We start from the raw sequence: 25,315 nt of genomic DNA, 5'->3' as shown, positions 1-25,315 counted from the left end.
GAGAAATTGAAAAAAAAGTCCCACGTGGAGGACTCGGTGCCCCGTTACGGGGTTTTAAGGATGCTCAAATCTACGCTCGAAAAACATTTATTTCCGACGATGAATGGAGCTGCGCGGTTTTCGCATGTCTCTTCAATTATCCGCGATGTTTACAACGCATTTTTCCTTTTTTTTGTTTATTCCGCCGTCAAAATGGAGATTCTATTTTGATAAATTCCTTTTTCCCGTGAAATTCATGCGAGATTGGTCGACGCACGATATTAAATCTGTGCATAGTTTGGCCCAGCTATCTATTATGCGAGATAAAATTGGCGGTGAACTATTGACCTTTGCCGAATAATAAAGTATGCTGAACTTGCGAAATCTCAAAGGTCACTTAACACGGCTGCATACGATAAACGAGCTGCTCGCTAGCCGGATAAAGTAGGTGATAACCTTTTTCTAGGCCGCAAGTTACATCTTTTTTATTTCCATCTATTCGTAGCAGCTATTCGCCGCGATGCAAAGAGAGGAAAAAGGCGCGTGTTAGAGAGCACTTAACAACACTTATGCAATGAGGTGCTATTGTCTGGAAAGCCCCGTAATTAATCAATTACCTCGCATACGTGCGACATTATGTTTAAAAGCAATTTTAAAAGAGTTCACCGCGCGGTAGAGCTTCTCTTTATCTCGAAAAAGACCCGGTATAACGCGGAGCAAATTTGCGCGAAAGGTCAATCGGGGGATGTAACGTATTTCTCCACAATCATAACTCAAGTTTGCGCTTTCCAACAATTTTCGTTACATTTCCGTCGTACATAATTGAGAAAGTCAAGGATACTGAGATAGAATGCGTATCTATCGCTTAGATACGCTTAGATATCGCACGAGTCTGAAGAAGGTGATCGTTCATCGTAGAATCATCGCTTTGCGGTGATCGAAAAGGTGTCTAGAAACTCTGATTTAAAGTCTAAATGAAATTTCACGGCGAGACGGCCAACTTTTTGCTGGCGACTGCCGAGTTACGGCGAGCGTGCGACGCGCGCGCGCGGATGTCGTATCCGCGCTGTTACGCCGAAATGCGCAAGAAAATATGAACGTTCATCATTCGAGCGGAACCGGAAACCCCCATGCGGATATATCCTCGGTACGGATTCTGCTGAGTGAGAGGCGGATATAGGGTGAGCTAGGCAGAGAGAGGGGGAGTTGCTTAAATCTGCAGAGTTAGGACAGGACTTACCACCGCGAAGACGCGGCTCGCAAATGGCGTTCAAATTAATTTCAACAAAGTTCGTAAATTATTAATATCCGCCGGTCCGGCGGCTGTGCTGACTCGCTTGTTCCCGACTAAATGTGCTGTTTAATTAGAAAATCCGTGATTGTGGTAAGACGGGGATTGTCAACGGTTTTACGTTGCCGTTGGCAGACCGCCGCTGACCGCTGGCGCGGGTAGATCGTGGATACATGCGTTCTGCCAGTGAAACGAGCTTAAAATTATTCTGACAATGCCATGCAACGTCGCGCGTTTCCTCGACGCATTTCCTCGACGCGTTTCCTCGACGCGACGGGAAAGTTTCTAAAACAGCAAGCGAAATCGTTCGCACGAGAGAGAAGTGGTCCGCAAATCCTTTTTTTTCACAAGTAAAGCGACGGATTTAGCGAAACTGCTTCGTTTCAAATCAGAATACAGAGTTTGCGACCGTCCGCTCGTTATTAGCGCTCACAGTGCTTTTCGGACCGCAACATGGTCTATGTGAAATTTCCGACGAAAAATACGAAACACCGTTCTCCGATTCTTCCGATACCGTTGCTCATACATAATATATGACAGTTTACATAAGCAGCGATCGCTATTCTAAAAATCGTCGATTGCCAATCTCACCGGGACAGCCACGTCCGACAGCACAATATCCTCGCTAGTATAGAAATTGATCGCCGTAAGTGAATTCGTTCCCCAAATATAACGGAGGACGTACTTGGAATACTTGGTGACTCTGAGAATTTTGAGACGACGGCTCATGAATGCAAATTAAAACGTTTGCCGCTTCCGTCGCTTCCACATCTCTTTCCTGGTGTCTGTGTTATTTGGCTTCCTTTATAAACGACGTTCAAAAGTCGATAAGTCGGCGGTTACTGATGACTCTCAAATAAGTAGCTTAATAAGTCGTGTGCGCGCGCGGATTAATGAATAGGAGAATTATTCACAATCATCACGTCCCTCGAGCTCTTTAACACGACAATGTAGATTAATTAACGGAAAGACAATTTTGCGCGGCTAACCTACGGCGAAATTGCATTTTGCAGAGTTAATGTATTTTTAATCGAATATCGTTAAACGTGGTCAACGTAGCGTTGTATGCGTGCAAGAGCATTGCATGCTATTTACGTAGCATCAAATGCCCGCAAAATCGTAATGTCGACTTCTGTTTTCTTTATTTTTGCGAGGGGAGGGAGGGAGCGCATTTTCCTAAGTTTCTTCGCAAATATATATGGCACAACGCAATGCTCGACAATAAGAAAGCTTTGGACGGCGGTGGGCCATTATGCTACAGCATAATGCGCATTTCCAGTTGAGCATTTCCAATAATATGCTGTTGGAGTGAGAATTATGCATCGATGGAACTAGCAAGAAACGACACGAAGCGAAATTAATGGCAGAGATGCAATTGCCTCTGCAATACCTAAGAATAGATACAAACTTTAACATAATGTTAAAGTTTGGCGTTATTCACAACGGAACCTTCATATTGCCGCCCATCAAGTATTCAGCCGATATCCATCCCCTTAACGTATGTCGAGCACATTACTGTAGGCACAAGTCCTGGGGCGGAAATCGAGCTAAAAACGACGCTAAGAGGAGAGAACGGATCAAAAGGAAAGAGCTTGAACAGAGCACGAAAACGATATTTCCAATATTCTCGTAGCAACGCAAAGTTCGAGATAAGTACGCTTCTGACACAAACACTCATGCAACATTCATGATTGACGAGGACACGACGCATTGATACTTTGCGCTTTTCCAGTTTCTCTCCATCTGGTGCTTGTATCAATGGCGCTTTTCCCTCTCGAATACAACCGTTAAAAGCGCCCTACCGGAACTGATACAAATATCTTCTTTCGTCAGAACACCCCGGAAAGCCAAATAAGAAGGAATATATATATATATATATATATATACACTATATATAAAATACATATGTCAAGTCGCGTACGAAAGTCATTAAGGTAGGGGACTGCCTGGCCGAGATATTGCGTTACTTTTTCCCAACCCGATAAAAGCCATTGTCGACCTCGTGTCGGTGGCTTTGAGTCGCGAGATTGCAACAGCGGTGGCCCTGGCCAAATGACAGTTTTATCGAATTTCTTCGCATCCTGGACGCGAACACATTTCGATCCATATATTGTACGGCCGAACGATGAATTACGAGGGAAAGGGGAGAGTGCAGTGTGTTCAACCATGCATTATTACATCTCTAAACTGGCTTTTCAGTATTCCGATTACACGGGCCATATAACGTTATTAATTATCGCCGACCGCTTCTGCTTCTGAATCAAGTCAACAATAAGTTAATACCCTCTGAACACAACAGCCTGATTGTAAACGCGATTTATTTGGAAAGATAATTCTCGACGAATCTACAATTCGTACCTGCGGAGTCGTGGGACGTAATCACACGTTTAATAATTTATTGCAATTGTGTCAGTTTTGTTACAATTTGTCAAACATAAATACAGGACCTAATTTTTATTCTTTAAAAAAAATATTATAATTTTGAATTTTATAATTGTTTTATCAAATTAGACAAGTTACGCACAAGTTGACTTTATAGTATCTACTGTCTAGACGAGGGCAGAGAGAGAGAGAGAGAAAGAGAAAGGAAAGAGATGCGGGAAGAAAAGTCATGGGAATCGCGGAAAATATATTCACGGGGAAATACACAAACTCGCGTTCGTAACGCCAGGGGTTGCCTAATGACGGCGTTTCTTCGGAAGATTCATCTTGCGAAGCGTACCTTAGCGATTCTGGCGTTAAATTACGGAAAGATTAATAACTGTCGGGAAGATTAAAGCGTAGAAACTCGAAACGAATATGCGCTACAATCGTGGTATCGTTATACATGGGGCAAAGCGGGTTCAGATATTTATCACATTAAATAATTTCATATCTCGCTCCTCCTGAGACCTCAATCTTAACACCTCGTGATGCGAATGCTGCAGATTCATGATAAAAACAAATGTTGCAAAAAAATGAGACTTGTAATATAAGTATCTCTTGTACATTATACGATTATCGATGCATTACAACCTTATATATAATTTCTCTAATAATGAATATGGCTTCTCCCAAGCTTGATTGCTAATAAATCAGTGCAAATACAATTCTTTTCTCTGATTCACGTATTTATGTGTTTACATATTTACGTATGGTATCCTCGGTACCTTTGAAGAGTGGTAATTTAAAAATTTATCGTGCATCTTAATTTGGGACACTCGTCATTTTCACTGATATAACTAGTAAACATATATCACAATTATTACCGTGTTTTTATACTTTTTGCACGGTTTTCGCGCAACACGCTTTCTGTGACGTAACAGTGGTACTCGTTTGCATGTCATAACAAACCGTCGATGCGCAGACACTTGTAATTAAAACGCGAAATATTCATAATTTAACTGGTGTAATGTATCTTTCGGTGCAAAAAGTGAGTGCTGCAACGAAAAAAAGTTGCCGCGTAATTCAATTGGCCCTTCTCCTGCCTTTGGCCGCGCGTCAATTAATTATTTTCGTCGCATTCGTTTTTTTATTCGTCGACTGTTGCTGCTCGTTAAGTCACCGCACGTCTCTCTTTGTTACAGCGTCACTCTGCGACATGGTTTACAACAGCGATTCAACGAAAACGGGCGTAGTCATGTCGCCTGGATATCCAAACTCATATCCAGCCAGATCGCAGTGTACATACGACTTTCAAGCAAGAGGAAAGGAACGGGTGCAAGTGATATTCCAAGACTTGAACCTGTATCATACATCGAGCGACTCAAACAAGTGAGTACATTTTCTAATTACAACTATTCAACTGGAGCGTAATTCACCATCAGAGAATTTGTTAATTATTTGTTCGACATACAGATTGATCGACAAATCATTTCTGTTCTGTGAATCTGTCTACGTTCGTAAGATTCTGCCTGTTTTTGCAAAAGACACACAAGTGTACAGTCATGCGATCGATTCAAAGATCGTGTGCGTACGTGCATCACGTCCTCATGGTACTGCCTGCTTTCACGGCGTGCGTGCAACATCATTGTGCTTCGGTATATTCTTACGTACACGTATCATCGTGCCTAGTGCGTGCTTGGTCCATTCTTACAGTACAACAGGCGTATGTTGCAAGGGTGCATTATGTATCTGCACGTATAACAGACGTCGCGCTTACTCTGCCTTTGGAGATGTGCCTCCGGATACGATAAGTGCAATCTCAAAGTTTCATGAGACGTTCCATCGTAAGAGGCTCGTATCGCTTTATCTTATAACGTAACATGTTACCGCCGTATGCCTTGCCGTCCTCGTAAAAATCGTAGAGCGTAAAAGTGTGGGTAAACCGCTGCTATTCCAATTTGGTAGATGCGCGATAAAACTGTTGCCACGGAGATTTTCGAATTTTTCTGACGCATCGACGCGCGTCGCGCGGCGTTTCTCATCCCTTCCAGGTCGATGCCCATCCACCGAAATTCGCCCATTCGTATACACAAAGCTGCACAGTCATCGTCGGCGACAGAGATTTCATTTTAAATCCGACGAAAAGTCGAATCCCCCGAAAATCAGACCAATCTTTCGAGGACATGTTCAACTTTCGGCGACGAGGATCGACCGAGAGCATTTCCCTCGACGTGGAGATTGTCAAGAGGATCTGTGTCGATCGCGAGGAAACGGATCGACATAGACAATTCCGGGAAAGTACCTGTGATACAATGGTTCACCGCCACGCAAGCACGCATTAGCCTCGCGATCATCCATCCTCTCTCTTTCTCTCTCTCTCTCCCCCTCTCTCTCCTTCTCTCTCCCTCTCCCCCCTCTCTCCCTCCCTCTCCCTCTCTCTCACTCTTCCTCTCTCCCTCCCTCCTCTCTCTCTCTCTCTCTGTCTCTCTGTTTCTCATTCGTTTTCCAGCTAGCTGGTCTTAAACACCATTTAATTAGTACTCGCGCGTACCACTGGAGTGACGTTTAAGCGGCACTTTCCTTGCTCCATGATCGTCCGTCGTGCATTCTGCGAGAATCAAGGGCTTCCGCGCTTTCAAGAGATGATAGTTACGGTCAAATAAACCCCTGGCACTACGATCGATATAATGCGCACGTGAATAATGGCGGTTATACCTGCTCGATGTTCTGTGCGCTGGTACGATACACGGGACGGCCAAGTTTCAAATAAGTTTTACTCGCGTCATTAGCATAACTGAAATTACATTTGCCAAGTTATACGCGTGTATAGATTGTTTGCAACCGAGAATAATAATATTCAAAGAGTAGATCGCGCCAGGCATGTTCTCCTCCGTACAGTATTTAATGTTGGCTCTCTCGAGTATTCGAGTTTAAAGCAAGGTACGTTTCCGTTGAAATAACACCGAGGATGGACCATCTTGCATCATCACATCCTACTGGATAATACACTGTAATCGTGGTAGATAGACGCTCGCAGTATATCTGCTTATAATGCGCGCAGGGAGCGCGAGTGCGTTCAAATACCAGAGGTTTCTTCTGAATAGGACATCGGAGAGCGCCGCGTCGACACATCTGATTTTCCTGGCCAGTTTCCTTCCAATCATCCGAGTGGATCGGTCGAAATTTTCCTCCGAGCACCCGCTCGTGGTGCATTCATGCAGTCGCACACACCACACAAGTTTGCTCATGTACGAAATCACTGCACACGATCGTACACACGGCTTCGATTCTCTGCGCGCAGAGGCATATAATATTCTTTATTACGTGCCTCGTGTTGTTACCCACTCGCTGTCTTGCAAATCGTAAATTGGCTGGTTAAAAGCCATTCATTGTGAATTGTGCCCGCAGGACAATTGCGTAATTATGATACGGTAAACCGCGGTATGTTGAACTCGAATAGCAGTTGTGTATAACGGAAACGGTCAGATGTTAAATGCGGTCAGAGAAGAAGGCTGCTTCTCTGCAAAAATTAGCTTATCGTAATTATATCTTTGAAAAATGTTTTACCATTCTGTATCGTTAAAAAGATGAATAAAGGAATAAAAAACTGAAATGAATATATCACTTATTTCACAAGTCAGTACCATTCAATGTACTGTTACAATCTGCATTTACAGTCAAATTACAAAATTTCAAGAAAAGATGAATAAATGAAAAGCTGTCATTTATGATATAATATATTGCTGTTCTATAACATTTCTATTTAAGTGACTTTGTCGCTTTTCGAGATTTCTTTTAGCAACGGATGACTCTTGGCATATTTACTGATAAATACAATTTGTTCTTCGACAACCAATTTACCGATCTGATATTGGTCCGGGCACAAATCAATATCCAACATGTGAAAATATTTAATCAAACTGTGCTCCTCTGTTCGTATACTCGTACATTACTTTATGTGTCCAACGAATTTCTCACTAGTATGCAAGACTGATAATTCAGTTTTAGCCCGAATACGAGAATTCGTTGTAATTTTACGTAAGCATTGGAACATTGCGTCATTATCGGCAACGAAATTGATTATTACATGAGTTGACCGCGGCATCGTCGGTATTTCTGATCAGCCAAACGAATAACGATCGCGACGGATAATTTCCTCGCGATGGACGACTGCGGAGCTTCTCACATCAAGAAACTTCTCACATTTTCGAAACGAAAGTCCAGACTCACGAGTGTCAACTCGGTGTCGAGTTATCGTCCAAAGTTCGCCAACGTTCGGCGTCGTAAGCGCGGAATATAAAATTGGACAACGCGCAAGCAACACGTCCCGGCGTACCGGGACAAATACATCTTGATTCCTGTGTTCTAACGGGACGTAAAATCAGAAGCGAATGGAAATACGGGTTTCCCTGGTGGAGCAGGCAAGTCTTTTGTCGTGGAAATGAAAAGTTTTTCCCATTGAATATGTTTTGCAACACGCGTGACACAACGGCTGCCGCACTCCAGGCAGAACATTAAAATATCTCAGCAGCCTTGAACGGTTAATATCCAAGAATGTCCTTCGAATGATTAATACCGCGCAAAGCGGTGCTTGTAATGAAAGACGTCGTTAGATTCACAAAAAAATGATTATAAGACTTTATGAACGTTGGGTGCACACTGATGGCATTCATTCTCATAAAAATATATTTCGCAATACGCGCGCGCGCGAAGATATTTTTTATTTTAAATTAAACTTTGTATGCCCTTTTTCCCGTCTTTTAGAAAAGTTACACAATATTACCCGATAAAATAAAATCTCGCTAGAGGCAAAAGATATTTTACTCGCAATTATTGTAATTATTGAAATTGCATGGAAATTGTTGGCTTCCCACAATAATTATCGCTTAAAAGTATCAAATTTCAGCTGCCACGCAAATATCCCGCAAATGTGTATTAATTAAACGCTTCACTTTTTGTCGGCCTAACATGAATGCACGCGGAGTGTATAGCGCATCCGGATTAAAATAAGCATATCTTTCTGTTGTAGCTGTGAGGGGAATGACGGGCTGATGGCGTACGTGTACATAGACGGGAAGAAGGAGAGAATAGATTCGTTTTGCGGGGAAACACCTCCGCGGCCCATCATGAGCAACGGTCCGCGGCTTTCTTTGGAGTTTCATGGAATGACGTCATCCCGCTACTCGAGAGGCTTTAAAGCGACGTACTCTTTCATGGAAAGTGAGTGAAGAAGCATAATATCATCTTTAACATTACAAAGGTTCATGCCCGATATACGTACACGTCGAGATATGTACAAGAGATGAGGCAGAAAAAAAGACGGCGCGGGCGTTCCCTTTGGCTGCGCGATTCTCTCATGAATCTCTCGCGAGTAGGACTGCCGCACGAGCGCGCTTACGTACGTACGTGTACACTGTCCCATCCCGTAAATCGATCAGGAATGTTCCGGTCCAGATGGACGACCCGGCATCATCGAGAATAACTTATCGACGTGGAACGTGTTCGCGGCGCGAGATCAGACCATGACATACGATCTTATATATTCGTGAGCGGGAGCACACGGGGCCTCCTCGAGCGTATGCGTGTAGTGTGCGCGCGTATCCCGGGCTCTTTTCTCCTACGGGCACCTACGTCCCGTCAAAATTTCAATTTCCGCTGAGCATTCTATCGCGATAGCAATGCGTCTCGCCTCGTTCCGCCGTTTATCACTCGCAGGTGAGCTCGGATTGTAGCGCGCACGCGAATTCGAGTGAACGAATGGATCGTACACGTTCACGCGTTCATCTTGCGAGGATCGTTCGCGAATAGCGTAACGCGGAAATTCGCGAGCGTGTATCGGCGAAAGTTTGCGAGTGCGCGAGAGACGGGAAACGAGAATGCAGAGAGAAACGGAGGCGGACAATCTGTCTGGAGTATCAAGCGACGAGGAGCAACTTTGCCGTGCCGTCAGTTAAGGGATGAATATCGCTCGATTATGTCAGCTATTTTATCGTTTCCAAGTTCCGGTATCGAGCAGAGTCGGGAGCTAGCGCGTTATCGCGCTAATTGAAACGCGGCGGAGTAGATGCTGACCTTATTTCGCAAGGATGGCGAGGAAGACATGGAGCAGCGAAGTTCCGGCAAAGTCCTCCCGCGATTACTCGGTATTATGAACGTTAGCGGACCGGCAAGTTTGAGTTTAATTTTTACGAGCGGCACGCGTACTCTCGTCGCCTCTTCCGAAACTTTTACGCGACTGAATTATCGCGCTGGGGATGCGGGTGCACCCCCGTCGTTCTTCGGGGCCCACGTAAATAGGGACGAGGTCGTTCTCGCAAATCGAAGTAGGCATTCGGCAATCGAACTGGAACGGACACCGAAAAGAGATTTCGCGATTTCCTCCTTCTCTCCCTCCCTCTCACCCTCCTGTCTCCTCTTCTCGCAGGGAAGCAGACGCGGGTCTCACTCCCGAACTGTCACAAGCACAACGACGTTCTCGGCGGCGAATCGATATGACGCGTCTTAGAAAGGACCCGCCGATCCCATGGGAATAACATTCCACGCGCTGACTAGGACATTTCCTTGGGGAAGGTGGATGTCATCTCGAACTGATACGTGCGTGTCAGTCAAGTTACACGCGCGCGATACACCCTCCCTCGCGGCATTCACGCATCCGAAGATCAACCCGAGAAATAATTATGACATCGTTGTGGGACAAAAGGGGAGAAGAAGTAGTGGCAATCGACACACACGCACGCACGAATCTCGCGCTCTTTATCAGTGTGATAAAGCGTTGCATCGCGGTCGACCCTGGCGACAATGGCGGCTGGATAATCGCGAATTACGTCACGTAACGACAAACACGCCGTTGCAAACGCGACGGCCGCGAGATTTATGATGTCTACTCGGTGCAACCCGCCCTTCTTGCAATTAGTCCCGTCTTCCCTTCGCGGTGGTAAATTAGATTCCTCCCCCCGGTCTAAAAAGCGGGATCGTCGCGATAGCGCCAGGACTCCATTCCGCTGTCTCTGAACAACAGTCATCGATCTCACCCCTTATTTCCTTGTGTGGACAGTGTGCTACGTCAAATCCATCAATCGGCATTTCCCGCGGAAATTTATCGCTACGTCGATTCGCAGTCGTTTAATCGTGTGAGAGGAACGTTGACCGGAAGTGTCGGAATTTGGTCCAACGGTCGAATTCCGAAGCGGTAGAATTCGACTCGTCGAGCGGTGACGAATTTACGAATCTGTCGACAACAAGAAGTAGGGCGTCGCTTTTGGAAAACAACGTCGTCGTCGTAGCGTTTCGATATTCAAGTACACGCGTTCCGTGTTTGTCTCGCGTTTTGTGTCCGTACACGCGCATCGCATCGCGCCACGCTGGCGTCAAACGTTCGAAACTTACGGTCGTATTAGCGGTAACGCTCTAATGTAACCTGGCGTATTCCGCTTTCAAACTTTACCGGAGTTTCGGCGCAATATTTCCGACCAACTCGACAAAGTTGATAGCAGAAGCGCGTCGTATTATTGCGTCAAGTCGTAGCAGGAAGCCCGGCGTCTCGCGCTTTCGGTTCCCCCGGTCGACTTGCCAACTTCGATCGTCCATTAGCCGCTTAACTTTTTCAGCGAAGGTATCGAAAGTATCCACTGGCGATACGTAGACAGTCGGGGTCGTAGACTGCGTTTTCAACGGGTTAAATAAAATCCTGAAGAAACGTACGCGTACGAAATGCAGGTGATAAAAGAAGGGACCGGGCGACGACGACAACGACAATGACAACGACAACGACGAGGACGACGACCAGGAACGACCCTTTAAATACCACCTTGGAACAGACCGTTTTGCATGCCGGGAGTTATTCTGCGCGAATAGTAAAACGAGGTGCCGGAATCGTTATCGTCGATTACAATTGCAAAGTCGGCCGGGCACCGAAGGCCGAGACCGTGCCAGGAAGGAAGGAAACGAAGGGAGCTCCGGAGAGCTTCGCGGCCGAACCCCTTGGCACCACACCCCTCGAATACGCGGCGCGATGCCGAACTGCGAGACGGAGACGGCGGCAGTGGCGAATCTTTTGTAATGTAGATCCCGGGACGATTTTAACGACAGTTATACCCCTCGAAAGTGTGATAAACAGCCCGCATGCACCCGCACAGGGTGCGCCCGCCCACGACCGACATCGCGACTTTGGGATAAAGCGCCGTGGTCTGGAGTAACATAAATTGCCAGCTCGTATATACTTGAACATTCTTCCACTAGTCGGGTATTATAAAAGTTCTCGCGAAACTTTATCAATTTTACGGATACGCCACGTGTACTGAGAAAAAAGGAAGAAATGAGCGCGCGTTTAGTGCCCTTCTTTCTCTTTCCCTCTTGCTCGCTGCCTCCGCTTACTTTGATCGCTTCTATGTATACATGAGCATTATGTACGTACGCGGTTGTCTGCGATTGTACGGGTTTCGTACATAGCCGCTATTCGTATAAGACGATACCGAGTTGCAACAATGCTTTCAAATACCGCCGTACTAAACTCTCTATCTCGATCATTCCGAAATTATCATCTCCGATGGCAATTGACGACTGTACGGCGAAAATCCTCTTCTACTTTACTACGATAGATCGAGGAACGATTCAATTTTCGAAATGCAACGTGAGACGTGATTATTCTGACGAATATTCTGAATATTCTGAAACAGAATATCAATCTGCGAGAGAAAGGGTAACGTCGAGACGTAATAAAACAAAATGCACGACGCACCGAGCCATGGATTAAACTCGTCAGAAGAGCTTGGCAGAACGTGATACACTCAACTTTCGATACACCTTGTACGTGCCTGCGGGATTACGTATCCGTTTTCGTCGAAGGGGAGGGCACAAGGCGGAGAAATTTTCTCGTCTCGGTAACTTTGAAAAATTGATGCCATAGGTCGCGCAGGCTAGGCTTTATCGGAGTAACGACCAACTAAACGTACCATTTTATTGGATCCCCTGCTCCGCAGTACGAATACCGAGCCGAGGATCGCTCCTTGCAGCCGCGCGTGAATCTCAATCGCGAAACCGCCATGGCGAAACAAAATAGGGTTTCCCGTCTGCCACGTAACTCGCACCGGTTACTGAGAGGGATTCGTTCGACCGGCACGCAATCCCGGGAGTATCCGTGATACCAAAGTTCGAAGCATTACTCGACACAAACATGAGGCAAAGGCTGTTGATTATGTCCGTTCCTTCAGCATGCAACGGTGCATGTAGTTGTTATGTGATATCCGTAGCATCCGGTGCACATTATATGGAACGCCCGATCCAAGTCGCCAAGTGTCGCCACGAATTCGGAGACGCCCTCGTTCCTTCGCACGCGCGTTACGCGAAGAGAGTTTATAGGAGTTCACTCGAAATGTCCCGCAGCAGCAGTGCTTTCATCTCGCAAACAGGCTGCGTACGAAATGCGAGTAATTAACAATCGAGTTTTTTCAAAGCAGATGAGAATTTGAAACAAACCTCTCGGGTAAATATACCGGTGCTGGGTACCTTATTACGGTACCTCGCGTACAATTCCCATCGTCGTCGGTTCTCTCGTCGGTATCCTCGTCAAACTACGGCGCAAAGTGTGCGTCACCTCGTTCAAATAACATCCTGTAATTTCCGCAAAAAAAAAAGAAAAACACAGAGCGTGGACAAACGTAGCGGTCTCGTTGCTTCAACTCCCACCGCGTAATCGGGGACACAAGCCTGTTGCGAGTGGGAAACAAGCGGCGGCGCGACTGGGAAAAAGAACGGGTCGGGCACAGGATGGGCTTGCAAAATAAAAACTCTACGCTGAAATGCGAGATGCTGGCAATGGTAGTAGAAAGGACTGGTACTCGGTGGTCGTTGCCAAACGAAACTGAACAATATGAGGCTTTAATTCGAGATGGACGTGTCGATTGCGAGCGCGAACGAGTCAAACGCGCAACGAATGTAAAATAATGTCGACCGTACCTTGGGTCGTATCGATAATATTCGCCCGAGGCTGATGAAGAGGTAAATGACTGCAATCACGGAATTTCAACGCCGAAATTGCTCGGATAATTTATCGTTCACGCAACGTTCGTCGCTAAATATTCGATGAACGTTAAAGAACCATGGCGCAACTATTTGCTCGCGGGTATCGACTCAATGATTCACTGCCAATCAACATCAAGCTGATGCACTATCCGCACTATCACACTGCGTTCATCTCGATAATTCGCAAGAACACTTTGCAAAATCCGTTTATGCGCAATGTTAGCTCGGAAACTTATATTAGTAATATCGATTTATTCACTCGGCGCGCGCACACACACACACAGACACGCCATCACTCGCTTCGACGAGAGAGTTTATATTTCTGGCACGTTGTTGATAATCATCGGAATAAAATCAGCCAATTCATAATGTGCGCACGATGCGTTACATTCACGCAATGCGTATCTGGTACCGCCGATGAATAACTGATCGATTAAATTATAATATATTAAAATGTCTCGTTGACCATTCTCTTGCTCGATCAAAAACAAATTTACGCAATTTTCACAAATATTCACGGAAAAACAACATTTCGATGAAAAGCAACATTTATTATCTTCATTATTAGTTTCATATACATCGATCTGACGAAATTTTTGGGCTTTTTTGATTCGAAATTTATCAAACAATCAAACTTCCTCATTGCTAAATTTCGGAAATAAACTGTATATCTTTTCCGAATTAAAATCTTATCACGCATTTAATTAACGAGATATTTATTGCATCGTCGAAAATGTTAAAGTTGTAAAAACAGACGATGAAAAGCATGGACTTGAAATTCCCCAAGAAGTCTGTGGTCGAAAAAATATGCGCGGGGCTTGGGGCATTCAGTAAATCAAGCTTCTTGCTTATTAGCGGTACGCTTAACAAGTGAGTAATTGTTGCGCAACTTTCTCGGGGTTCTTTCTTAGATTGTGTGTGTGTGTGTGTATATACGCCATCGTAATACAGCTACGCGCGCACACGCGTAATAAAGTCTCACAAACAGAATAGATTCTTCTGAATAGCGGTCGGAACGCAAATTACGGACATTCAGATGCAAATCCAATCTATTTGGTAGCAAAGGGCTTGCGAAAAGAAGAAGATGAAAATAAAATTTCGACGCGAAATCTCCTCCGAAATGGTGGAACAGAGTAATTCCGTAATGAACACTTTTGGATTTGTAGATGTATTTTTTTAAGGATCGATACTTGCGCAACACGCTCTGGGATGCATCGTTCCGGACGCTACAAATGGATATCGGATCGCGGCCATGTCCGATCGAACGTAACACGCGTTATCCAGCGATGCTCTTATAACCGCGCGTTACCCGTCCGGCTATCGGGATATGTCATAAAGCGAAGCGTGACCGTGTCATAAATATCCGATTCTGACGTGGAAATTCAACGGAAATTCAACGATGGGAGACAAATTGCGCCGCGACCGGAAACGCGTCCCACCGCATTAAGGAATTACACGCATAGGGCGTAAGCATCACACGGATTGGTCGCGCAAGAACGAATTCCCCGTAAACGCGTCACTTTTGATGGACTTTAATGATTTCGGACGTCCCGCAAACAATTCCATGGCCTTATACGATTCGTCGGAAAAATGCAGATGCAATTACCTGACCAATCCGGCTTTCACGATAGAGCGATCTATTGGAGCATGAATTTGTTCATTTCCGTGCACAATCCTGCAGATGTATTTAATTACGCGTATCCGATACAATAACGCGTGGCGCCGTAATAGTGAATGATAATTTTCGCCGTAATCAGTAGCCACATCGATAATAAGCAGCTGATTTAGCAATACTCGCGATTATTCCGCGTTGCGTTAGAGTCGAACACGTATAATTCACAAATATTTGCGCTAAACCCAATCATCAGAGACAGTAAATTCTATTAAAAGCAGGCACCACCGACGCGCGGATGTTGGGATCTGTTTGTCCCGCTACTAATTACACGATGCTTTACGCGCGCGGGGCGTTTCGTTCTCAGTGGATCAGCGAATTTGTTTTGCGTTTCTAGAATTTTTGTTACGTCGCGTTTTATTATCTACGCATACTAGAAATTGACACACTGTGAATCGGCACGCTGCGAAGCTGCGAATCGGTACAATTTCGTCCACGAAAAGCTTCAACGAGAGCGAAATTTGTATTGCTTCGTCGCGCGATTGCTGAGAAATGTAGTTTAATGTAATTTATCGAATTTTAATACGCGTGTCCGTCATAGTTTCAATGAAAAATCCCGTCAAGCTTTCTTGATCGAGCCTAATTAACGCACGGCGTGCATTAATGATGTATTCTCGATGCCAATCCCGCCGGGAATATTTTTGCGCAATGCGAATATTTTTCTATCCTTCGCGTTCCAACGAGCTTGTAATCAAAGGAACCAACCGTCCGTTTCCCTTTTCTCTCTCGCTTCTGACGTCTGGACTCTAATGGGAGTACTATTTTCTCATGTACTTTTTCTCGTATTAGATAATGACGGAATTAATTAATCTCGCTCGTGCGTTATGAAGACCGACCTAGTAGCTAGATCGCAATTCGCTATACCGCAAGCAGTGCGGCAAGGTGAATTCCATGCTTAATTCGTCAGACAAGCTTTCGGCGTGTACGCTGACGTTATGCGCTCGTATCACGCTTGCCTGATTAAAATCTTTGGCGAATGCTTCACTGCGAACCCCGCCACGATTGTATCATGTTACGTGAATCAAGATATTACTTAACTACGAGAAACATGAAAGCACGGGATGCGCGGCAGATGAGACGAAAGAGGAAGAGAGTTTCGCGTGAATATTATACGGCGAACACTGTACGAAGAACAGAACGAGCAACGGTCGTTGTTTTCTAAGGTACATGAGCGCACGACGGGAAATCGGAAGTGTCTGAACAATATACGCGGGTGCACGTATCTAGCATACCCCAAGTTTAGCTCGTACGGTCGGAAGCGTCATGTCGGATGCTTAAGCGCTTGCGGTATCCCGATGGTGCGCCGTGAAGGAGCGTCTTTTTACGAGTTCGCGGTGATAAAAATCACTGCGCGACGAATGCGCCGGAGCATTAATCGCGAAAAGGACGGACAAGTCTCTCTGCAAAAGTCGTCTGTGAACTACGCGTTTGTTGTTCTTAACAACATATTACATAAAATAACTATCCCTGTAATATACGCGGCTCAAAATTGCTGTAATCGCGTAATGCCGTCAGAATGACAATCTCTCGGCGGGCTATCAATCTGCTCTACGCGCATGTAAATGTAAGCTTAACGCTTCCGCGAATTGATATTGTCATTGCAAACATAAACGGAAAAAAAATATTCGGATAAATCGCCACTATTTTTCTCATACAAGGCAGATTTTATAACGTCCCTATAAATGAAAAAGGATTTACAGGAGATTTTTGCGTTCATGTCCCAAACGTTTGAAACACGAAACGTTTGCTCCAGTTGCGAGTGGGCAAAAACACGGAAAATGAAAAGGCCGTAGATTATTACATTTGCTCCACGCTGTATTGGGAAATTGCTACGGTTGTGCTAAGCTGCACGACATTTGAACACGTCTGCAGCGATTTTTCGAGAACGTTGTTTTTATCGCGAAATATACTTTACATGTCGACGGCGGAAGATCCAGAGAGAGAGAGAGAGAGAGAGGAAGAGATTGATTTTGGAAAAATGGTCGAAATTTTATCTATCCTCATTCAAATCGAGCTCCAATTTCTATGCATTATTCGCAATCTCTGGGTTACTCTCGTGTGAATTTTAACGTTGCTCCTTATGAATATGAAGCGGGACAGTCTTGCCGTCGACTCTCGCGCGGGTCGGCACGACGTCGCGATGAAAGGGACAATACGATCGCAAGGTGAGCTGGAAGGAAGAAAGGTGCGCGAGGAAAAATGCTCGCCGGGCTGGCCTCTCGGCAAAACGGCAGTCTCGCGGTGCTTTTCAAACGTTTTCACACTTTTCTCCCCGGAGGTCCGCCAACTCGTTGTGTTCCTCCTCCATGTTGCGGCGAGACTGTCGGGCCGGGTGCCGCGTACACGGTGACCATAACAAATGCGGCTAACTAAGCGCAAAAGTCTCGCGGAAGCTTATTACTCGATGTTTACAGCCCGGAGGAAACTTGGCCCGCGTTCTCTCGCGGCGCGGTGTACCGCACTTTAGGAACTCTCGAGACGAGTTCCGCAGTAACTGCGACCACCGCGCGGCGGACCGAGTCGTTTGAAACGGCAGTCCGTGTGACAACGGGGCCAATCTCGTAATTAGCATACTCTCCTCCTCGGATACTCTCTCCTCTGTGCCCTGTGTCGTAAACGTGCAAAGCAAGCCGCCGACGGCGACGTTACTCGTCGCGTCACTCGTCGTCGTATTTTTTCGACCAGAGAAAACGACGCGCGAGAGCTGGAAATCACTTTCCGGCAAGTTTCCTTCCCCGGCGGGAGGAAACGCCGATCTCTCCTGAACCATCCGCCCTCGGTCGCAGCCGTCGCTCTGGGGCGTCCGTCGCGATCGAAGTTAATTGAGTCGTCCGTAATGAGGTTTCGGCCGCTTCCGTCGAGAAATTTTAATCGGTCGGGTGAATCGGGAAAGAAGGAGGGAAGGGAGGGAAGAACCCGAAGTCGACGGACGCTTGGAATGTTTGCGAGGAGTTATTCAATTATTTTGCCGTCCCGCAGCTCCAAGATGGCATCTCGATTTGCTCGTCGAGAGGGGACAGAGGGGACAAAACTACGTCCGGACATCCGCGAGCTCCGTCGAGCACAACGCCCCTCGACAGGCTCGAGGGAAACGTGCACCCAAATCATTTTCCTGCAGGAAAGAGAGGAAAAAATGGAATTAAACGCGATTCAGTAAAGCGGTATAACTGATCGATGCCGCATTGCACACGGCAATCTTTCGCTCGTCAAGGATCAAGTGACTGGTCCTGGTCCTGGTCCTGATCTTGTCCGTCGACGCTTATCTGATGAAAGATCCAATGAATCGAAAGCACAAACTCGATTCTTTACAATTTGCTGTTTCGCGATTTAAAAAATCAAGTTACATGCGACAATTTCTCTCCTTTTCTCGTCGCTGCGATGCGAGCGTTAAGGGGGGAGCCTGCTTTAGAACGTTGAAAATAAGGTATAATTTTACGAATTTTTTTGGAGAAACTATACAGCGGATCATTATAAAACTTTGATGCATTTATTAGTACATGTTTAGAGATAAAAAAAATTATTTTTTTATTTGAATATATCGCCTGTAGAGGTCGTCCTGGAGGCATCTTAGTGCAGCCGGCATTGTAAATTGGTGAGCATTCTCCTGCCTCCAAATTTCATCCAAACTGAAAAATTGAAATATTTTCTTGTTATTTATGAACTCCCATCGTCGATGAACCTTTAATATTCCATAAAAACATTAAGTTAAACAATTATTTTTGCATGAAAAAGTTCAAAAACTTTGCCTAAAAATCGTACTTTTGTGTTCTAAGCTCCACCATTTTGGCACTTTTCAACTTTTTTCTTCTCGCTTTGGTTCATCGACGATGGGAATTCATAAATAACGAGAAGATATTTCAATTTTTCAGTTTAGACGAAATTTGGAGGCAGGAGAATGCTCACCAATTTGCAATGCCGGCGACGCGGCTGCACTAAGATTTCTCCAGGACGACCTCTACAAGCGATATATTCAAATCAAAAAATAATTTTTTTTATCTTTAAACATGTACTAATAAATGCATCAAAGTTTTATAATGATCCGCTGTATAGTTTCTCCAAAAACAATTCGTAAAATATACCTTATTTTCAGCGTTCTAAAGCAGGCTCCCCCCTTAAACAGGGAAAAATCGCTTCTCGCGATTCAATCAATCAATCAGGGGAATCAAGATTTTTGATCGATGAATAGTCGTACATCATGTGCGTCAACACCGTTGGATCACCGTCTTTTCGATAATATCGTGCGTTAGCACATACGCACGCACAGCCCGTTGGCATTTTCAGACGCATCATCCACCGTTGAAATCGGCTTGCAAGCATGGGAACGAGCGTCATGCGCCGCGAGGCTTTGCGCCGGATATCACGAGCTTTTATGCACCCAACATTGAAACTCTCGCTTTAATATTTGATTTCGACGTTGTCTACATTGAAACTGACGATTAACAATACGTTACTAATTACTCCGGTATTATTCATATTTCTCGAGCGTATTACAATGTCACGATTGTACCACCAATGATTTCTATTACGTCGCGCGCCAGCCAGCCATTAGTATATGTCAATATTTATTAAGCCGCTCAGGGGATTATAAACGCCCTGTGTAATAATGAAGTGTGCGAGGGTAATAAACGTTGACGTGGATGAAAAAACAAAGAGCGAGAGAGGGAGAGAGAGAGAGGGGAGGGGGCAGAGAGCCCGTGGCCTTCGTACCGCGCCGATAACACGCACCGCAAAATGAAATTAACGATACGGCTATATTTCCGCTTTTCTCGTCTGATGAACGTTGCGATAATCTTGTAACCGGTCGGAATGACCGGAGGAATAATTGAAACGGTAAAATCGTCACGAATCGACGAAATAGAGAAGGTAGAAACGTTTTTGCTTCATTGCGGGTGCTTGCACAAGCATCGACCCGTTCTAGCTGCAGCATGCTTACGATTCGCTTTAACTGTTTCAGACTTCGGTATAACGACAGGTCGGCAGGAGGAGAAATATCCGTGTGCCTTTGTTTTCAACAGCAACGAGACCCGTAACGGTACGTTCGCGTCGCCAAACTACCCCGGGCTGTACCCTCGTAGCACGGAGTGCCACTACTTCTTCAATGGTCAACTTAACGAGCGGGTTCACCTTCATTTCCACTTCTTCGACGTCGAGGGAGTGCCACCGTAAGTTCAATGAACGAACGAGTGCCTTCGTGCTTCTTCCGAGTGGCTTAACACGATAGCACGACGGCTGAATTTGCATAGCGAAACGTCGACAAGTTGCAAGTAGCTTCGAGAAGCTCCGTGTCGACGTCTGCCAACCGCCGTCAACGATTGTGAATAACAATGCGATTCGGAGCAATAATGAGAAACGAAAATTGATACGCGAACAATAATGCGAGATATTCATAAAAGCGGAAAAGGAGATTAAACGAATAACGATTATTATGTGCGCGTGTGCAATATTTCGCAAAAATATGACGTTTAATGGAATATCCATACTTTAAATACCGATCAGATTGATTATCTCGCGATTGTCGAAGGAGTTTCTATCGTCGAGAGATCACTCCACGCTTGCGTTATGTGGTCCATGCATGATATCACATCGGACGGTATTGCCTATTTGCTGTTTTGTCCATTGTTAAGACTCAACGCGACTGCCTTGAAGCAAATTTGGGATCCTTCCGCGGTAGTGAGTCGATAGTCGTTCAATTCTGGATCCTCGCGGGAGTTGAGATGGCTCGTTATATCAAACTGCGTCCAAGTTCTCAGCTACTTATTGGAACGCGATGGGAGCCTCGATGAAGGTTCGACAGCCAATACTCGAGAAACAGAAGCAATTACGTGTCATCCACGCCGCAGACTGTTATTAACGGGCGCATAGCCCATTATCCGATATAACAAGATATATCACGTGTTGCATCTTTCGGATATATATAACGACGTGACCGAGACAGGTTTGCGATAGAAACGCAAAGGGACGGAGTCGTAAACGCGCGCAGAAGATGATTAACAAGGGGTGGCAGGAAAGATAGTCCAAGAGTGACCGCGGGGTAGAACGCGATGGAGGGAACGGGGGAAGACTCGGTGTGCCGGGGTCATGCGATAGCTGCTTCTAATTGGGTCGTATTAAATCGCAGGACCATCAATATTCCAGCGGTAACGTAACGCTGCGTTCATTACCGGGAGCCGCTAATTAATCATGTTTCACCAATTTCTGTCGAATTTTATAACAACGCCGCGCGCTCGTTTGCCGCATACGGCGCCACGGCCCCCAGCGTCAACGAACGCGCATTGCGACGCAGAAGGAGCGCAAACCGTGTCGCCCATGGACCAACGAGAAATTCATCGGACCCCGTTGCTCGTTGCGCGTGGCTCGCTTTTATAAATTAATAATTCGACATCGGTCGGCGTGCGCTCCGCTCAGCCGCTATTTATTGCGGCCGTGCCGGCCAGCCGGCCGTGGGAAGATTTTCCCTCGGTGCTACTTCGGAAAACGGTAATCGTAAATATCGGCCCGGCGCACTGGAACGGAGAGAGTTCGATTGGACGAAACGCGCCCTCGGCGCTTTGCTCGCGGTGGTAGATACATTTCATCCCCGTGCGGGGGATCGACGGTGCGGGGCGGTGGCGCAACGCCGGAAAAAGATGCATACGCGCCCGTAAATCTGACCACCGGTAAACAGTTCTCGAGACGCTCCGGGTTACACTCGCACTCGCGTGCGCGCGAGCGCGAAGAAGCGCGCCAGGGAATGATGATCTATCATCCGAATTGCCACTTATGTCATCGGGCCAACTAGCGGGCCCGCTCGCCATTCGCGACATACATTTTCCCTTCCGCGATAATAGTCCGCCATCGCTCACGCATCAATATTTCTTTTCGTGACGATATATTGTTCGTCTCACCCCGTGGATGTGTCACCGCGTACAACCGCCGGATATAGCCGCGTAAATCTTACTTATCGTCCCTATTTATCTACCTATAGCCCAGCTGTACCTCGATCGCCCTTAATTAGGCTCGATGAGATCATAATTGGTTCTTATCACGCCACCCAATGTACGTCTCGTGTGATTTTCTCGGCAAACTTGGATGGCATGCCTCTTATCAAATTATTAACGAGAAAACAATGATTTGAAGAAAATTAGATCTTTCACAAATCTTGTAAAACTATCGTTACATAATTATGTAACATTTGTACCGGAACGATCTGAATAATAGACCGAGACTGGATTATTTATGGAAATGCTACCGGAGAAAGCCATGAATGCAATTTATGACTGAGGGGTAGCCAAGGAAGACTGTTAAGAAAAGCCATCCGGATTTTATCGATATTCCTTCCAGAGATAGATGTTGGGGCTTTTTGCTGCACCATTTTTCATCGGAGGACATATATCAATGTACTGCGTATCTCGTAAGGCGTATTTTGAAGGAAGATTTTAGAACGGCGCAGAAAACCGAGTAACTTACGAGCCACCGTCTTAATGCCGAATAATACAGTTCTCATAATGTCTTTATAATCTTTGTAAATTCAATGATGTGCGGTCGATACTTGTAAATCTGTCGAGATTTTAATTATATCGCGTGAATATGAAAAACCGAAGGAAATCTCACTGACAAACTTTCCGAGATAATGGATGATAGATACATACAGCTTCCTTAATGAATGCACGACCGGAAAAGTTTTTCAGCCATCAAAGCTTGCAGGAAAAGTTAAGTGAGTCGTTTAACTACCCAAACTTTAACTAAAATCTTCTGGATCGATATATTTATCTTACTTGATACACACTAGTGTATAGATTTAAATCAACTTTTATTCTCTCATAATACTTCGTTTAATTGGAAAAGATATTTTGTCATTTGATATAATAAAGTTAAAACATATTTAAAAATGTCGCGATAATCTGATGTATGAATATATCTACATGTCTCCTCGATAATGCAACACTAATTTTCATCATCGTTAAATTTTATTATCAAGTTCTTGCCGATGAATGGATCGCTTCAAAAGATGACTCCTTTCGACGATATTGCCGGATGTGTTATCGGACATGTTGCCGGAAAGATATAAAGCAGAAAGATGGAAAATACTTTGATTGATTTATGCTGTATCGATTGTTTCATTTCAATGATGAAAAATTGCAAAATCGGCAAGAACTTATGCACCGACCTAATACATGCAAAGAAACAAATAGGAAGTAAAAAGAATAAAATATAGCAGTAATAAAGATGCACATATTTATATACATGGTTGAAATTAATATGCAAATGATAAAATTTGTATCTTTGAATGTTTCCAATTTCTATGCAATTTGTACGCTTGCCTGTTCGTTTCATCAACATTAGGCATTAGTCTGATTAATACTAATTAATATTAATGATGATCAAATCGATATTATTCCAATCGATGTTATGCAAGTGATATGTATCTTGTATAATTGTAGAATATCTACTGTTGGCTGTTTGTGGACGATTAACTAAATGATTTGCTGACAATAACTTTTGACACTTTCTCCCGCGAAATTTTCTAGGTGCGAAGCTTTAACGGCCAGCGATTACGTTGAATTTTCCAACTATATGGCCAGAGACCGGAAGTACCCAAGGTACTGCGGTCAGCAGAAAGAATTCGACGTCTACAGCGACAGGAAGTTCTTTCGTGTTACGTTCAAGAGTAACGATCGTCTCGATGCCACGGGCTTTAATGCCAGCTACGTGTTTCTGGATGAAGAGGAAAATTATACGATGAAGATACCTACAACCGGCGGATCGGCTCGGCACGGTGAGGCTTCTCGCGAAATTAGTTAATTAATTATATTATGCTGACGCGCTGTTGCTATCGTTGCTTGCGCGCAGGTAGCTATTGGTTTTTTAAATCAGTCTCGGCATTCCCGTAGCTCAAAAGGTATGACGAGGTATAACGGGAAATCAGTCTTGCCATGAAAATCCCGCTCGTGCGCGAGATACCTATACTATTTGCATCGCGTTATATTATTTACATTTGGCAAACAGATACGCGTCTGCTGTTCATCGTTTATTCCTCAACAATTTGGTTATCGAAAATAGTGAAACGTAATACGCGTTATTAAAAAAAAATCCCTATACGAGTATACGGCATCAATTTCGATGAGAACGTTTGTTTTTACCATTTCGTTCGTATCTATTCAATTCTTTTGAAAATATTCATTTTCATACATTCCACTCACTTTCGCATCAAATTTCCATTTATTATTACGTAAATGTCTATTTTAATCATAATGCGAAACGAGCAAACTCAGTAGAGTAGTTAAAATAAGAATAAATAACCGTACCATGAAAGATGCAACGCACGTAAGAAATCGGGAGATGGAAGGAAATATTTGGAAGAAGAAAACATTACGTTTATCTATAACATTACGTCTAAAGGCATAAATTGTCTGGAGTCCAACTGAATTCTAGCATTAATGTAGTCTTTGAAATGCAACAAAGTCCTCGTTGAATTAACCATTGAAAATTGAACTAAGCAAAGTCTCTCAACAACTACGACTTGTACTTGGAAAGCAACTACGGCCACATTATATTTACTTGTGTCTCGAATGGTTTAGCATTTCTCCCAGTAACTTTCGCAATAAACTAACTATTTTACGTCTATTACGTACATTTATATACGTGCGTGTATCTCTTCCAAAGAAAAACAGATACGGATGAACACTCTGGAAAATAATTGAGTCTTTTAGATGTAAAAGAAAACCCGGCAAGGAAAGTAGCTAAGAGAACCCCGTAGAAAGATCCACTTGGAGTTGTACGGAGAATCCGTTCATTCGCATTCTCGTTCCTGTGCGAAGAAGGCGAAAAGTCACGCGCGCGGCAACGTAAATGGATAGAAGCGGCCTGGAAAAGGTAGCACGGGCAGAATGAATTAAGGCGGTGTACTTTAGCCCGTTCCGTCAAATCGAATTGCGCGAGGAGAAACCCGTTATTCACTCGTTCGCGCCGGCAAACGGGGTCGAATGCCTCGGATTCGTGAAACTTTTGTT

The 25,315-nt window shown here is 44.8% G+C and overlaps 1 protein-coding gene across 1 annotated transcript in view; it reads left to right on the top strand.

The window, feature by feature from the left end:
- LOC105275774 (suppressor of lurcher protein 1) overlaps nt 1-25,315 on the top strand; it is a 226,943-nt gene that overhangs the window by 196,772 nt on the left and 4,856 nt on the right. The window contains exons 9-12 of the mRNA XM_026971836.1: nt 4,837-5,023; nt 8,664-8,854; nt 20,281-20,488; nt 23,834-24,081. Of these exons, the coding sequence (XP_026827637.1) occupies nt 4,837-5,023; nt 8,664-8,854; nt 20,281-20,488; nt 23,834-24,081 (834 nt within the window). The remainder of the gene's footprint in view (nt 1-4,836; nt 5,024-8,663; nt 8,855-20,280; nt 20,489-23,833; nt 24,082-25,315) is intronic.

Source organism: Ooceraea biroi, chromosome 8 (genome assembly GCF_003672135.1).
Source record: "Ooceraea biroi isolate clonal line C1 chromosome 8, Obir_v5.4, whole genome shotgun sequence".
In the NCBI taxonomy this organism is placed as follows: domain Eukaryota; kingdom Metazoa; phylum Arthropoda; class Insecta; order Hymenoptera; family Formicidae; genus Ooceraea; species Ooceraea biroi.
This window is presented reverse-complemented; position numbering and strand designations above follow the sequence as displayed.